This window comes from Monodelphis domestica, chromosome 1, assembly GCF_027887165.1.
Source record: "Monodelphis domestica isolate mMonDom1 chromosome 1, mMonDom1.pri, whole genome shotgun sequence".
Lineage (NCBI taxonomy): Eukaryota > Metazoa > Chordata > Mammalia > Didelphimorphia > Didelphidae > Monodelphis > Monodelphis domestica.
Genome location: NC_077227.1, coordinates 52,501,767 through 52,515,382, shown reverse-complemented (window position 1 = coordinate 52,515,382; position 13,616 = coordinate 52,501,767). Strand labels below are relative to the sequence as shown.

Below are 13,616 nucleotides of genomic sequence, written 5' to 3'. Positions count from 1 at the left end.
AATCTGAGAATGGGAAGGAACTGTAGAATTAAAGTACCTTTTTGCAAATGGAGATGAGGAGAGGAAGCATTGGTGTTCTGGGAGTAAATAACATCCCAAGGGACACTAAAACTGTACTTCCAGCTGCCCAGCAGATCAGGAATCACTGCCTGGGGAGGATCTAAAATGCCTTAAATTTAGCCTCACATCAGTCAGACTTAGCCAAAGGAATTCTTTGACTTGTCTACCACTTAATCAAAAAGCAATATAGGAATTATGACAAGGGGACCAGAACAGAGCTTGAGATGCCAAACACTGAGGACTAGGACTAATTCCACAGGAACAGCAGTTCACTCAATACAATAAACATTTAGGAGGTACCTACTATGTGTTAGGGATTTTGCTAAGTGCTGAGGATACAAATATGAAAAATAAAGGCAATACCTGCTCTCAAGGAACTTAACTCTAATGGGAGAAGACAACACACAAAAGATGAAAGGCGAGGGTCACCAGGGACATAATGATAGGGCCACATTCAAGGAATGTAGTTGATGGGAAATGGTGAGCTATAAGCTATTTTTAACTGAAGGTTTTGGGAGGAGTCCAAAGAGTCTTCCCTCTGCCCCTCTAACCCTTGTTTGCTCCACCTCTAGTCATCCAACCAGCTGTTGGTTATCCACAGGCATAATCTTTTTTGGGTTATGAGGAATGACTTCGATCTGAAAGCCCATTAGAGCTCAGTGATGATGGGATCCCCATGTCCAAAAGAGAAGGGAAAGTATTGGCTATAGAAAACATAGGGGCCCAAACATGTAAAGGACCAGGTAATAGATTTTTTTTTTGTGGCAACTAGGTAGCTCAGTGGGTAGAGAACTGGGCCTGGAGTCAGGAAGACCTGAGTTCAAATTTGATCTCAGACACTTACTAGTTGTGAAACCCTGAGCAATTTACTTAAAATTTGACTGCCAGTTTCCTCAACTCTAAACTTCTAAAATAATAGCACCCACAGCCGAGAGTTGTTGCAAGAATTAAATGAGATAATAACTGTAAAGCTTTTAGCACAGTGCCTGGCACATAGGTGATGCTTAATAAATCCTTCCTTTTTTCCTTCTTTCCTTCTTTTCTCTTTTTCCTTTCCTTTCTTTCCTTCCTTCCTTCCTTCCTTCCTTCCTTCCTTCCTTCCTTCCTTCCTTCCTTCCTTCCTTCCTTCCTTCCTTCCTTCCTTCCTTCCTTCCTTCCTTCCTTCCTTCCTTCCTTCCTTCCTTCCTTCCTTCCCTTCCTTCTTTTCCTTCCTTCCTTTCCTTCCTTCCTTTCCTTCCTTTCCTTCCTTCCTCCCTTCTCCCTCTTGGTATCAAAGAGAATACATTTAATCCTTCCTCCACACAAGAGCCTTAAAATACTTGAAAATCATGATTGTGTGTCCCCTGAGTCTTTTCTTCTCCAGGTTAACCAATTTCAGGGCCCTTAACCAATTCTCATATGACATGATGAAGGTGCTTCACCTTCCTGGTAGCCATCCTTTGGATATTGTGCAGTTCATAATTTTTCTTCTTAAACTGTGGTGGTCAGAACCAAACACAGTAGTTCAAGGTTCAAGTCTTGCTTCTGTCTCATACTGACTCTGTGATCTTGGGCAAATTACTCAAGCTCTTAGGGACCTAGGCAATTCTCTGAGAATATAAGTTGCAGGGCAGGTGCCCATCTGGATCAATGGATTGAGTTTCCATTCTTGGAATTCCTCTGCCAATGAAATCATGGAATAGAACTCCTCAAAATGCCCATCATCTTGAAATGGATTAAGGAAGATAACAAAAGAAGTGCAACGTTATAGAACATCCATTCTAGGTAGGAAGTGAAAGTAACCTACTGAAAGAATAATGAATAGTCCAAAGCAGGAATTAAGTGTTCAATTGGGTGGGACAGGCTAATAGGTGCTATAGGAAATCAGTGGAGGAAGCAATGGTGAGTGGGGGGTCAGAGGAAGGAGGACTGAATGGTCAAGGAGATTTCATGGAGAAAGAGATATTTAAGCTGTGCTTTCAAGACTCACTGAATCTCAATGGGAGGGAGTTCTGGAGGTGGGCAGGGGAGAAGGTGGCATTTCAAGTGGTTTGGAATGGCATAAAGGAGGGAGAAAAAGTAGAGGAGAATATGGGAGGATAGTGAGCAGTTTATGATAACTAGAAAATGAAGTGGAGTTTTGGAAAGCAGTGGAAAAGTAAATTTGAAGAAGTAGAGAGAGGTCTTTAAAGGTATTGCTCACCTTTCTGGGATCATCAGAATGAGAATGACATTAAAAGCTCCAGCCTGATGATATACAAATATTTTCTATCCTGTCTCCTGCCTCCCACCCCTGCCGAAAACATCTTCAAATAAATATATCTTTTTTTTTAACCCTTACCTTCCATCTTGGAGTCAATACTGTGTATTGGCTCCAAGGCAGAAGAGTGGTAAGGGCTAGGCAATGGGGGTCAAGTGACTGGCCCAGGGTCACACAGCTGGGAAGTGTCTGAGGCCAGATTTGAACCTAGGACCTCCTGTCCCTAGGCTTGGCTCTCAATCCACTGAGCTACCCAGCTGCCCCCCAAATAAATATATCTTGAAGCAAATGATTTGGTTAATTTTTCCATCCTAAACCAAGCACCATTCAGGGTAAGTGAGCACACAGGAACATTTCAATTGCCAGAAGGGATAATAGACCAGTTTTTGGTAAGATTGGAAGATAGTGTCTAGTGGAAAAGAATTGGACTTGGAATTAAAAGATTCCAGAAATTTGAGTCCCTGATAGCAAAGCTACTTACTCTCTGGGTGACTTCCATATCTCTTAACTAGGTTGAGTCTCAATATCCCCATTTTACAAATGGGGACAATAGATATTTGTACTATATTCTTCAGGCTGTTGACAGGATGAAATGAGATGAAGTATATAAAGTATTTTAAAACTATAGATTAGCACAATGTCATTTAGGATCGTAGCATTGAACTGGAAAGTACCTAAGGTCCAGAAGGGTTAATCGATTTTCTCAAGGTTACAAAGTGTTAGACAGATCTTGAGCAGGTGCTGTTCAGTGAATTCCTCTCAGAAGAGGAGACTGGGTTTGATCACATATGGAAAACTACCCAGTACTTTTTTTCTTTCTTTAAAAAAATCCTTACCATATATCTTAGAATCAATACTAAGTATCAGTTCTAAGACAAAATAAATGTAAGGGCTAAGCAATTAGAGTTAAGTGACTTGCCCAGGGTCACACAGCTGGGAAGTATTTGAGGGCAGATTGAAACCCAGGTCCTCCTGTCTCTAGGCCTGCCTCTCTAACCACTAAGTCACCTAGCTGCCTCTACCCAGTCCTTTCTTTTCTTTGGGGGGAAAATTTTAATTAATTAATTAATTTAGAATATTTTTCCATGGTTACAAGATCTTCCCTGCCCTTCCCCAACTCCCCCCCTCCCCCTCGCCAGTAGCTGATGCATAATTCCTCTGGGTTTTTCATGTGTCATCGATCAAGACCTATTATCCATATTATTGATATTTGCACTAGAGTGATCATTAAGTCTATATCCCCAATCATATCCCCATTGACCCATGTGATCAAGCAGTTGTTTTTCTTCAGTGTTTCTATTCCACAGTTCTTCCTCTGAATATAGTCCTCTGAAAGGACTCTAAGATTTTGATCTCAAAGGTATCACAAGAATTGACTTTACAAAGGAGAACGTAGAGATTCAGGATATTCCTAAGAAGTAAAGCAAAGGGCAATTTCTTGGGGCCTTAGTTTCCACATTTGTAAAAAAAAAAAGAATGTGTTGCATATGTACAAAAATATCTATGCAGCTCTTTTTTGTAGGAATGAAGACTTGGAAATTTATCGAATGGCCATTAACTGGGGTATGGCTGAACAATTTATGGAAAACGAATGTGATAGAATACTCTTGTGCTGCAAGAAACAATAACAGGTGTGGTTTCAGGCAAATCTGGGAAGACTTGTGTGAACTGATGCCCAGTGAAGTGTATGGAACCAGGAGAAAAATTTTTATAATCACATCACTATGGTTAAGACAAAACAACTTGGAAAGATTTGGAAAAATTTTGATCAACAATCTGTCCAACCATAATTCCAGAGAGTTCATGATGGATGAGATAAGCTACCCATCTCCTGATAGAGAGGCAATGGACAGGATGTAGACTTAGATGTTTGTTCCTTTTTTTCCCCTGCTTTGGACAAGGTCAATGCAAAACTGTTTAGCTTGAATATCCATGGGGATTTAAATTTTTTTCCCATTTAATAAAAGGAGTTTTGTTTCTCCTAACTTCTTTAATGGGGGCAAGGAAGAACAGGTAGATATTTGAAAATAAAATAAAATTTAGTTTAAGAATAAAGGTCTTGAACTATGTGACCTCTATGATCCTTTCCAATTCTAAATCGCTGATTCTAAGATCCGCTGACTTCCAGTCAAATGCTCTTTCCTCTATATCTCATTGCTTCCCCAATCCTCATACTAGGTATGGGTAGACTCCAAATTGGAGGAGAGAAGTAGAACTGGTGGCCGAGGCTGGCAATCCCTACTTCCTTGGGTTTTTCCCAGATTATCACTGGAGGTGTCAACGGAAGTTATGTCATTTCCAAGGCATAAAGGGAGTTTGGCTAAGGCACTTACCGGAGGAGAATGTTCATATATATTCGTGCTGTAGGGCAGGTTGATGAAAATGGGGTCCATATCCTGTACATCCGTGATGATGATGGCCAAGTTGGCCAGAGTGGACAGAGGTTTGGTCTTGTCTTGATCCTTTAAAAAATCAGAAAACATTCTTGAATCCAGAGAGTACACATACACATGCAGAGTAACATACATGTGCACATATTGAACAGAAAAGAGAGAAGGGGATGGCATGGAGACTTGGTAACAGATTCCATATGGGGAGTAAGGAAGAGTTCAGAGTTGAGACACACTTCAGGATTGAAAACCTCGACAAGTGGAAGAATGGTGGAGCTCTTAGACGTTAGAAAGAGAGGTAGGATTCAACCATCCAACCATTCGATCGATCGATCGATAAAGATTTATTAAGTGCCTGCTATGTGCCAGGCACTATGCTAAACATTTGGGATACAAGAAGAGGCAAAAGCCAGTTCTTGCCCTCAAGGAGGGAAGGAGCTCACAGTCTAATGTTTCTAGTTGTGAGAAAGAATTCTGACTCATGAAGAGAATTCCACTACTGCTGAGATTGCCCCTGCTACAGCTGGGATATTTCTGTTTGAGAGTTTCCTCTTAAATTGAGCCTGAATCTTCCTCTGTTAGGGAACAAGGGATGCTGCCCCTACAAGTCTTGCTAGGTGACCTTGGATACATCATATTTCTCCTTTGGGGATCAGTTTTATCATGATGCAAATGAAGGGGCTGAATTAGTAAGTCTCCTCTCAGTTCTCTAGTTCTAGAAACCTGCAGAAATAACAAACAGCTGGAAGGTCCTAGCATTATTGGTTAATTTCTCATGTGGAGTCAGCAGTGGAAGTCCCAAGGATTGTGACATTGTGAAGAAATCAGGACAGGTCACGTGTTCCAATCTCCTACCTCCAGGCAGTGATGTCTAAAGCCTCCTTGGGAGATGGCAATCTAGCTATTTTTTTAAACCCTCACCTTTCATCTTAGAATGAATACTATATACTGGTTCCAAGGCAGAAGAGCAGTATGGGCTAACCAATGGGGGTTAAGTGACTTGCCCAAGGTCACACAGCTAAGAAATGTCTGAAGCCATAATTGGAACCAAGACCTTCCATCTCTAGGCCTGGCTCAAAATCCAGAGCAACCTATTTGCCTCCAATCTAGCTGGTTTTAAAGTTCACCAAGAAAGGATGCTGGTAGCCCATCTCAGGTTTTTCCAAGACTTTGTAGCATGATGTAAGGAGAACTGCTGGCTTTGAAGCCAGAGAATCTGGGTTCCTGTCTTGGCTCTGTTATATACTACTTCTGGGTCATTCCTTCTCTGGTCTTAGATTCTTCATCTATAAAATGAGGGGATATAGAAATAGATGAGTTACCTATGCCCCATCCCTGCTGGGAGATGGCCATTCTCGATCATAGCCCTAGAGGTGAAAAGGACCATAGAAGCTAGCTATCAAACCCCCCTTATTTTACGGGGAAGGAAAGTGGGATATAGGACAGTTAAGGCCCTTGGCCTAAAGTTACACAGGTAGTATGTGTCAGAGATGGGATTTGAACCCAGGTCTCCTGACTCCAGGAAATGATGCTCTTATGGTAGATCTTACTTGACTTTTCTTGGATGGCTTTAATAACAAACCAACTCATTGACACCTTCAAAAAAGATATCTCAAAAGACACCCCCCCTACACTCCCTTGCAAAAGTTAGACTGGGGAGGGAGGCAGAAGGGAGCTGTCCATGGATGTGGAACATTACATATATTGCCAGGTATTTTTTAATGTCTTGATCAGTTTTGCTGATTTTTTTCTTTCTTTTCAAAAGATGCTTTGATGTATGGGATGGCTGTTGGGGAGGAGAGGGGAGAGATATAGTGGGGGGGAGTGAGATATTAGAACAAAAGGCATTAATACTTTGTACAGAGGTATAAGATGTATGAAGAAAAGTAAATAGACTCCTGTGCCAGTCTAAGACCAAAAGATATCTATATCTATATCATATTTATGCATATTCATGCATGTATATATTTCTATCTCTATAAATAAATATGTGTATGTGTGTATATATACATATATATTTAAATGTGTGCATATATATTTCTCAAGCCTGTCCCTTTTTGTTTTGGGGGTTACGCTATAGATCTCTGGTGAGGAAAAAGCTCTGCTTGCTAGAGATCAAAGTGGGATGCCATATCCTATGGTGCCATCTCCATGAAAAAACAAGGAGCAACTGGGGCTAACAAAGATGGCGCCAGAAGAGCAAGGATGCTGATAGGGGTGGGGACCAACTCCCAGAAGTTAGATGAAGAATATAAAAGGGTAGGCTTGGGAGAGATTATTACCCGAGGGCAAGGAAGAGCCCCTCTCCTCCAAAATACTAGATTAATAACTTCTCATGGTCGGTGGTAACAGCCACGGTCCCAAATGGTCATTAGGCCATTGGGATTTGGTTTCAGGGATTTAAGGAACATGGTACTAGGAAATGAGCATTGTCTCTCCCCTGGAAATAAAGGTTTAATCTGTTTTGATTTCTCTCAAGCAAAAAAAGTGTGGCTAGTGAGGCTTCCACTTTGATATGCATCTGTTTTTCTTTAGATAAAATGCAAATGCTTTCAGGATCTAGGCAGTTTTATTTTTGTAATAATCCACTGCCTGGTATAGCCTGGTACATGTCACATCATGAACACATGCTTGTTGATTGAACGATTGATTTAGACAGGTATCCTACCTTCCTACTACCACCCAGGAATCCAGCTATTTTGCTTCTTTTGAATGCCATGCCTCCCAGCATACCCAAGACTCTGGTGGTCGATGAAGAACGAGAAACTCCAAGGGAGTTGTTCCCTTGGAGTGCCAGCTAGGACAAAGAGTGCGGCAGGCACTTCTGCCAGTAGAGACCCTTAAGGCATGAGTCTGGCAGCAGCTCATTCCCAAAAGGATGCTTGGGCTGTCCCACTCTAGGGCCTGCCTGGTGCCCCCTTGCCACTGTACTAGATGCTAGGCATTAAAATGAGCTTCCATGGAGAGGTGCCCAGTGGTATCAAGGGCACAATGCCATCCCTAAAGTGACTCAATAACACAGGCCACTTACCCAGGGAGAGGGCAGAAAAAGACATTACTATGGGCAAAGAATAGCCAGCAGTGGGAGTTCCTGGGCCCCCCTTTTCCTCTTGCAGCTTCAAGGACACGATGCCTGATTGCCAGGAGATTAGTGGTAATTTAGCTGCATTCACCATGTATTCACCATCACAGCTTGGGCACAAGCCTCTTGATAACCTGTGGTCACACAGGCTCCCACCCGCCCACTCAATGCTCTGCTATTGCCCTAAATTACCTTACCACTGGATGAAAATTACCCAGTGAGGAGTACACTATGTGTGTGCACATATATCCGTGTATTTACGTGCCTGCTTCTGTGCCCTGGGAGGAGGAGAGGATGTGGTGCTGGGTTATAGGTACGTGGGGAGGCATGGGCAAGAAAAAGCTGATTAAGAGTTGGCAAATGGTCAGCATTGATTGATTGAGCTTTAATCCCTTACTTTCTGTCTTTGTATCTATTCTAAGACAGAAGAGTGGTAAGGGTTGGGCAATGGGGGTTAAGTGACTTGCTCAGGGTCCTACAGCTAGGAAGTGTCTGAGATCAAATTTGAATCCAGAGCCTTCTGTCTTCAAGACACTCTACAGTGCTTCCTGAATTTATAGTGATGGTAGAGAACAGATTTATGAGTTACCCATTCAACCCTTTATAGGATGGAGGGGATATATTAATTTATCTGTTTTCCTATTGCTCTCCTAAGTTCATTTTTTTTTAAACCCTTACCTTCCGTCTTGGAGTCAATACTGTGTATTGGCTCCAAGGCAGAAGAGTGGTAAGGGCTAGGCAATGGGGGTCAAGTGACTTGCCCAGGGTCACACAGCTGGGAAGTGTCTGAGGCCAGATTTGAACCTAGGACCTCCCGTCTCTAGGGCTAGCTCTCAATCCACTGAGCTACCCAGCTGCCCCCTCTCCTAAGTTCATTTTTAAAAAATGTTTGTGGGCTTAGAGAATCTTAGACCTCAAAATGGAAGGGACTTTGCTGGCTATCCAGGCTAATCCCATGATTTTATAGATGAAAACACTGAGGCTCAGGGAGGTAAGTGACTTGCCCAAGGTCATATGGATATCAGAGACAGGATTTGAACAATGGTCTTCTTACTCCACAACAGGGGCCCTTTCTACTGAACCACACTGTTTTGTCCCCTAGCCTTGTGTTATTCCATTCTCCAATCTGATTAAAACTAGTGCAGGTCATATGATTTTGGGGTTTCTTGGTCCCATTTTTCCAGACTTTGATCCCATGTCAGGTCCCCCCATTTTCTTCTCCTCTCTTTTCACCTGGCCCCCAGCAAATTTGGCTTGAGCCCTTTGGGTTGGATATGCAGCTCCCTCCTCCAGCTCGAGGCTCCCTACAGCTTCTCTCCAGCCCAGGCTACCAATGAGAGTGCGCCAGGTGGCAGTTTTTGCGAGACAAGTAAATGGGTCCTGAAGGGCTAATAGGGACTCGCTTGGCTCATTCTGCTGTGGCCAGAGCCTTTGAAAAATGAGTTCTCGGGCACAGAGAGACTGACTCCTGCATCCCAGAGCCATTACTGCTCCATGCTATCAGCTGGGAGAAAAGGAAAGCAGGTGAGCAAAGAACAACTCAGTCCTTCAGGGAGTGGCTCCCCGATCTTCAAGTCTCTCTATTGGGAAAGCTGGTGACAAGACAGCTTTTCTGTCACCAAAGCACACCTACAGAGCCAGTTTTGTACAGGTATTTTATTTTATTTTTTCTATTGGATTAATTTTTTATTCTTCCCAATTTTATGTAATTCACACGTATTCTAAGTGGGCTCAGGAAGCATCTTACACCTGATGTCTCTAGTTTATGCTGTGGTCGTTCTGCTGTGCGAACACAAACTTCCAGACTCAAATGGAACTGGATCCAGGCGTCCATCAACAATAGAACCTTTTGTTGCCATGTTCTGTTATGCTACTCTGGAGAGGGCCAGTGGGGATGGGACGGGTAGGAAAACCACCAGGACAGGAGACAAGTCCCTTTGTAACTCACCGTTGCATTGACCACGAGCTGGTAGGCTTGAGTAACCTCATAATCCAGTTCACGAATCACAGTGACGATGCCCCGGGCACTGTCGATGGCAAAAAATTCAGAGGGCGGCTGGAAAGAATAGAGGACGCTGCCCCCTGCTCCCAGGTCAGGGTCGGTGGCATTCACAATGAAGATGGGCGTTCCCACTGGTGTGTTCTGGGGAAAAGAGTAGAACAAATAAAGGGAGAGATGGAGTGAACAGAACAGCTGCATCTGTCAATGACTATTCCCCCAAAGCCCATTAGCTTCATCCCTTCAACCAACCAAACCAAAGGCTTTGTCATTTTTATTCTGAGCGGGTTCAAAGGACTTTAAAATGCCATATCTGTTTTTTTTTTTTTTATGATGGCCTCTTGATAGCTGTTACAGTATCCGATATGATGATCGTCATGCTTGTCCTGGACTTACTGATTCATTCTCAAGCCCCTATTTCTCAGCACTCCTTGTTTCTTCCTCATCACTCATGGCTGGACCTCTTCTGGAAATGGAATAGGGGAATTGAGTCCCTGGAATTCTCTAGGAGGCAAGAAGGCAGAGGCAACAGTGTCCTCTCCAGTCATTATCCCCTTTTCCACTTTGCCCATCTCTCTGGGAGACTCTGTCTGATGGTCCAGCATTAGGGATGGATTCTTGGCTAGTTTGGGGGTCCCTGCCATTATAATGATCCTTGAACTTGCCACATTTGTTCCTTTAGCTACAGCAGGAATTTAGTCTCTCTTTATGAGAAAAAAAGGTATATACAATAACTTCCCCTACCCAAATGATGCTGGTGTAAATGGTCCTTGTGGCCCTGGGAAGAGTTTTGGGTGATAGAATTATAGGATCATATACCTTGAGCTGGATGGAACCACAGAGAATATCTAGTCAAAAGGCCTAGGAAGGGTTTTGCCCAAGATCACACAGATAATGTAGGCATATGAGTCAGGATTCGAACCCAGGTCCACTGATTACAAAATCAAGGCCTCATATAATCTCTATATCCTCCTCTTCCAGCCAGGAATGAGGATCAGGACAGAGATATTCACACAATGAACTCTGTTAACCATTAACCTGACATCTATGGACTCACAAGTGGTCAATAAATAGACTTCAGGGAATCCATGATGGTGGATGGAGAAAGAAAAAAGTATCCATATGTTCATTAACCAAGTGAACTTCAGCATTTCCTTCAATTATGAATGTAGGCAAAAATACATGATTCTAAAAAGGGGCCCAGAGGCTTTAGCAGATCTCCACTGGGGTCAGGGTCAGAAAAAAGGCACAGAAGCTCTGCTTGTTGCCCTCTTCAGTGCTGGGGCACAGACGTGGCCCGGTGCCACTGGTATATGTTACCTCTTTCTACTTGAGCACCCAGCCCACTCAGGCACCCTGGCCAAGATCCTCAAGGCTGGGCAATTTCTGGAAGCAAGAACAGGTATTAGGGGGCAATTTTTGTATTTGGATTCTCCCTTCAGAGATAACAGGAGCCAGAAAAATTCTAAAGACATGCCTGTTTAGGCAGGCCTGATGGTGTAATTTCATTAGGAACCAATAATTATTTCAAGGCATTGTTCTCAGGACCTGGGCCTCCAGGTTAAACCGAGGCGGAAGGACCTTGGGCAAAGAGGAGAAATGTGCCAATAGGAGAGTTTACAATAAGGGTTTTCATTTCCATCCTTTTTGCCCATAAAGGATAAAAAGTCCAATTGGCAAGAGCAAGGTGGGGAGATTAAACACAAGAAGCGGCTCTTGGCAAACCATGGCTTTGGCAGTTCAGAAGCAAGCTAGAGAGTGAAAAGTGATTATGTATTTAAAATTCACCCCGGGCTTGGGTGTCTTGACCACAGTCATTAGAAAATGATGTAGTCAGGATTTGAGACCATTTGGAAAATGCCTTCCAGTGTCCCCAAAACTCTTTTGATGGATGCAAGCCACGGGGATGGGCGGATCGTGTACCCAAAGTAGGATGAGCCCATTCCCCCCAAGAATCCATCCATGTTATAATCTGGCCCAGACCCCCACAATCTGCCCCAGCCATCTTCAATCTGCACTGCTCTGGAGTCCAGCCTCTGTTTCTCACTGAGCAATTTACCCCCCCCCCCCTTGGAACTCTGGGTTTCTGGCTGGTTAACATTCACTATATGTAGCCTGGACCCAGATCCTTCATGCCAAGCCTTTGGGTCTATTGAGTATCCTATAGAAGTAAAGATAAGGATGGAACCTGTGAGATTGTATGGGCATGAGGAATTCCCAGATGAAGCAACTCTTCCTCTACTAGCGAAGACAGCCATCTTCTCTTCATCTTCAAATCTTAGTTGCCTGGAGCAACTTGCTGCAGGTCAGTATTGGCCAGAGGGAGGACCTGAATCTAGGTTTTCCTGGCCTTGAGTCTGGACATCTGACCATCCGCTGTACCTTTCTAGAAGAACTGCCTAATGGAGTATTAGTGACTGGGGTTATTTCTATACTTCTCTTTGATCCACAAATTATTTTACATGAATTATTCATTTGGTCCTGCCCTTTGGGTACCAAGGTGCTTATTTATCATGCCCGTTTTATTCAGGTGTTTTATAGTCTTATCCAACTCTTTGTGATTCCATTCAGGGCTTTCTTGACAAAGATATTGCTGTGATTTGCCATTTCTTCTCCAGCTCATTTTACAGATGAGGAAACTGAGGCAAACAAAGTTAGGTGACGTCCAGGGTTACACAGCTAGGAAATGTCTAAAGATGGATTAAAACTCAGGAAGATAAGTCCCAGAGAGGATCAGTAATTTGTCTACAGTTTCACAGCTAGCAAGTAGCATAGACTACATTTGAACCCAGAGCTTCTGACTCCAAATTCAATGCCTTTTCTCTTTTGCCATAGCTAGCTAGGACAACCTTGTGAACACACACATCTCACATTTACACACCCCAAAACGAGGCTTACTAACTGACCCAACCCTAGCAGCAAGACCAATGAAGCCAGAACAGAGCTGAGTGATTTGAGGAACAGTGTGATATACAGAAGGAACCATGGCTACGGGAGCCCAAAGTTACTCCAACAGACAAGTGTGTGCTACTACGCAGGGTGTTATGTCTTTGGGCTTGACTATGCTGTCATTGTTGAATCACTTCAATTGGGTCTGATCTCTGGGATGCCATTTGGGGTTTTCCTGGAAAAGATACTGGAGTGGCTTTCCATTTCTTCCTCCAGCTCATTTTCTAGATGAGCAGACTGAGGCCAAGAGGGTTAAGTGACTTGTCTGGGGACACACAGCTAGTAAGTGTCTGAGGTTAGCTTTGAATTGAGCCTTTCCTGCCTCAGTTTACTTATCTATAAAATGGGGAAAATCCTAGTTGTACTACTTGCCTCATAGGATTGTTGGGGAAAATGTTTATTAAGAGCCCACTGAGTGTTAAAAACTGTGCTTGGCCACAGGCAAAACAATGACAAACACTGAATGGTTACTGCCTTCAAGGGGCTTACACTTGAGGGAAGGTGACAGTCTACACACACGTGTATGTATATAAACCTATATGTATGTACATATATGTGCCTGTGCATCTATATATGTTGTGTGTACAGATGTTTATGTAGCTCTATATACTGTGTGTATAGACGCATCTATATATTCTCTGTGTAGATGGATTTATATACATATATACATGTGTATGTATATTACCGTGTATAGATGTTTATATATCTATGTATACTGTGTATATGCTTACATGTATGTGCTGTGTATATATCTTTATATTCTATGCATGCGTGTATATATTCTGTGTGTGTACACACAAATACATATGTGTACACAAGGTTTAGAAGCAGAATAATGTGTATTTCATACATGTGTGAATAGGTCTATATACACACACATATATGAAAAAAGAAACA

At 42.9% G+C, this 13,616-nt stretch overlaps 1 protein-coding gene across 2 annotated transcripts in view; it reads right to left on the bottom strand.

Annotated features, from left to right (window-relative positions):
* The window catches only part of CDH23 (cadherin related 23), a 655,553-nt gene that overhangs the window by 364,191 nt on the left and 277,746 nt on the right, over positions 1-13,616 (bottom strand). For both annotated transcript variants that reach the window (XM_056799300.1, XM_056799301.1), the window contains exons 7-8: positions 9,720-9,914; positions 4,633-4,761 (exon numbers count right to left, since the gene is read on the bottom strand). In XM_056799300.1, the coding sequence (XP_056655278.1) occupies positions 4,633-4,761; positions 9,720-9,914 (324 nt within the window). The remainder of the gene's footprint in view (positions 1-4,632; positions 4,762-9,719; positions 9,915-13,616) is intronic.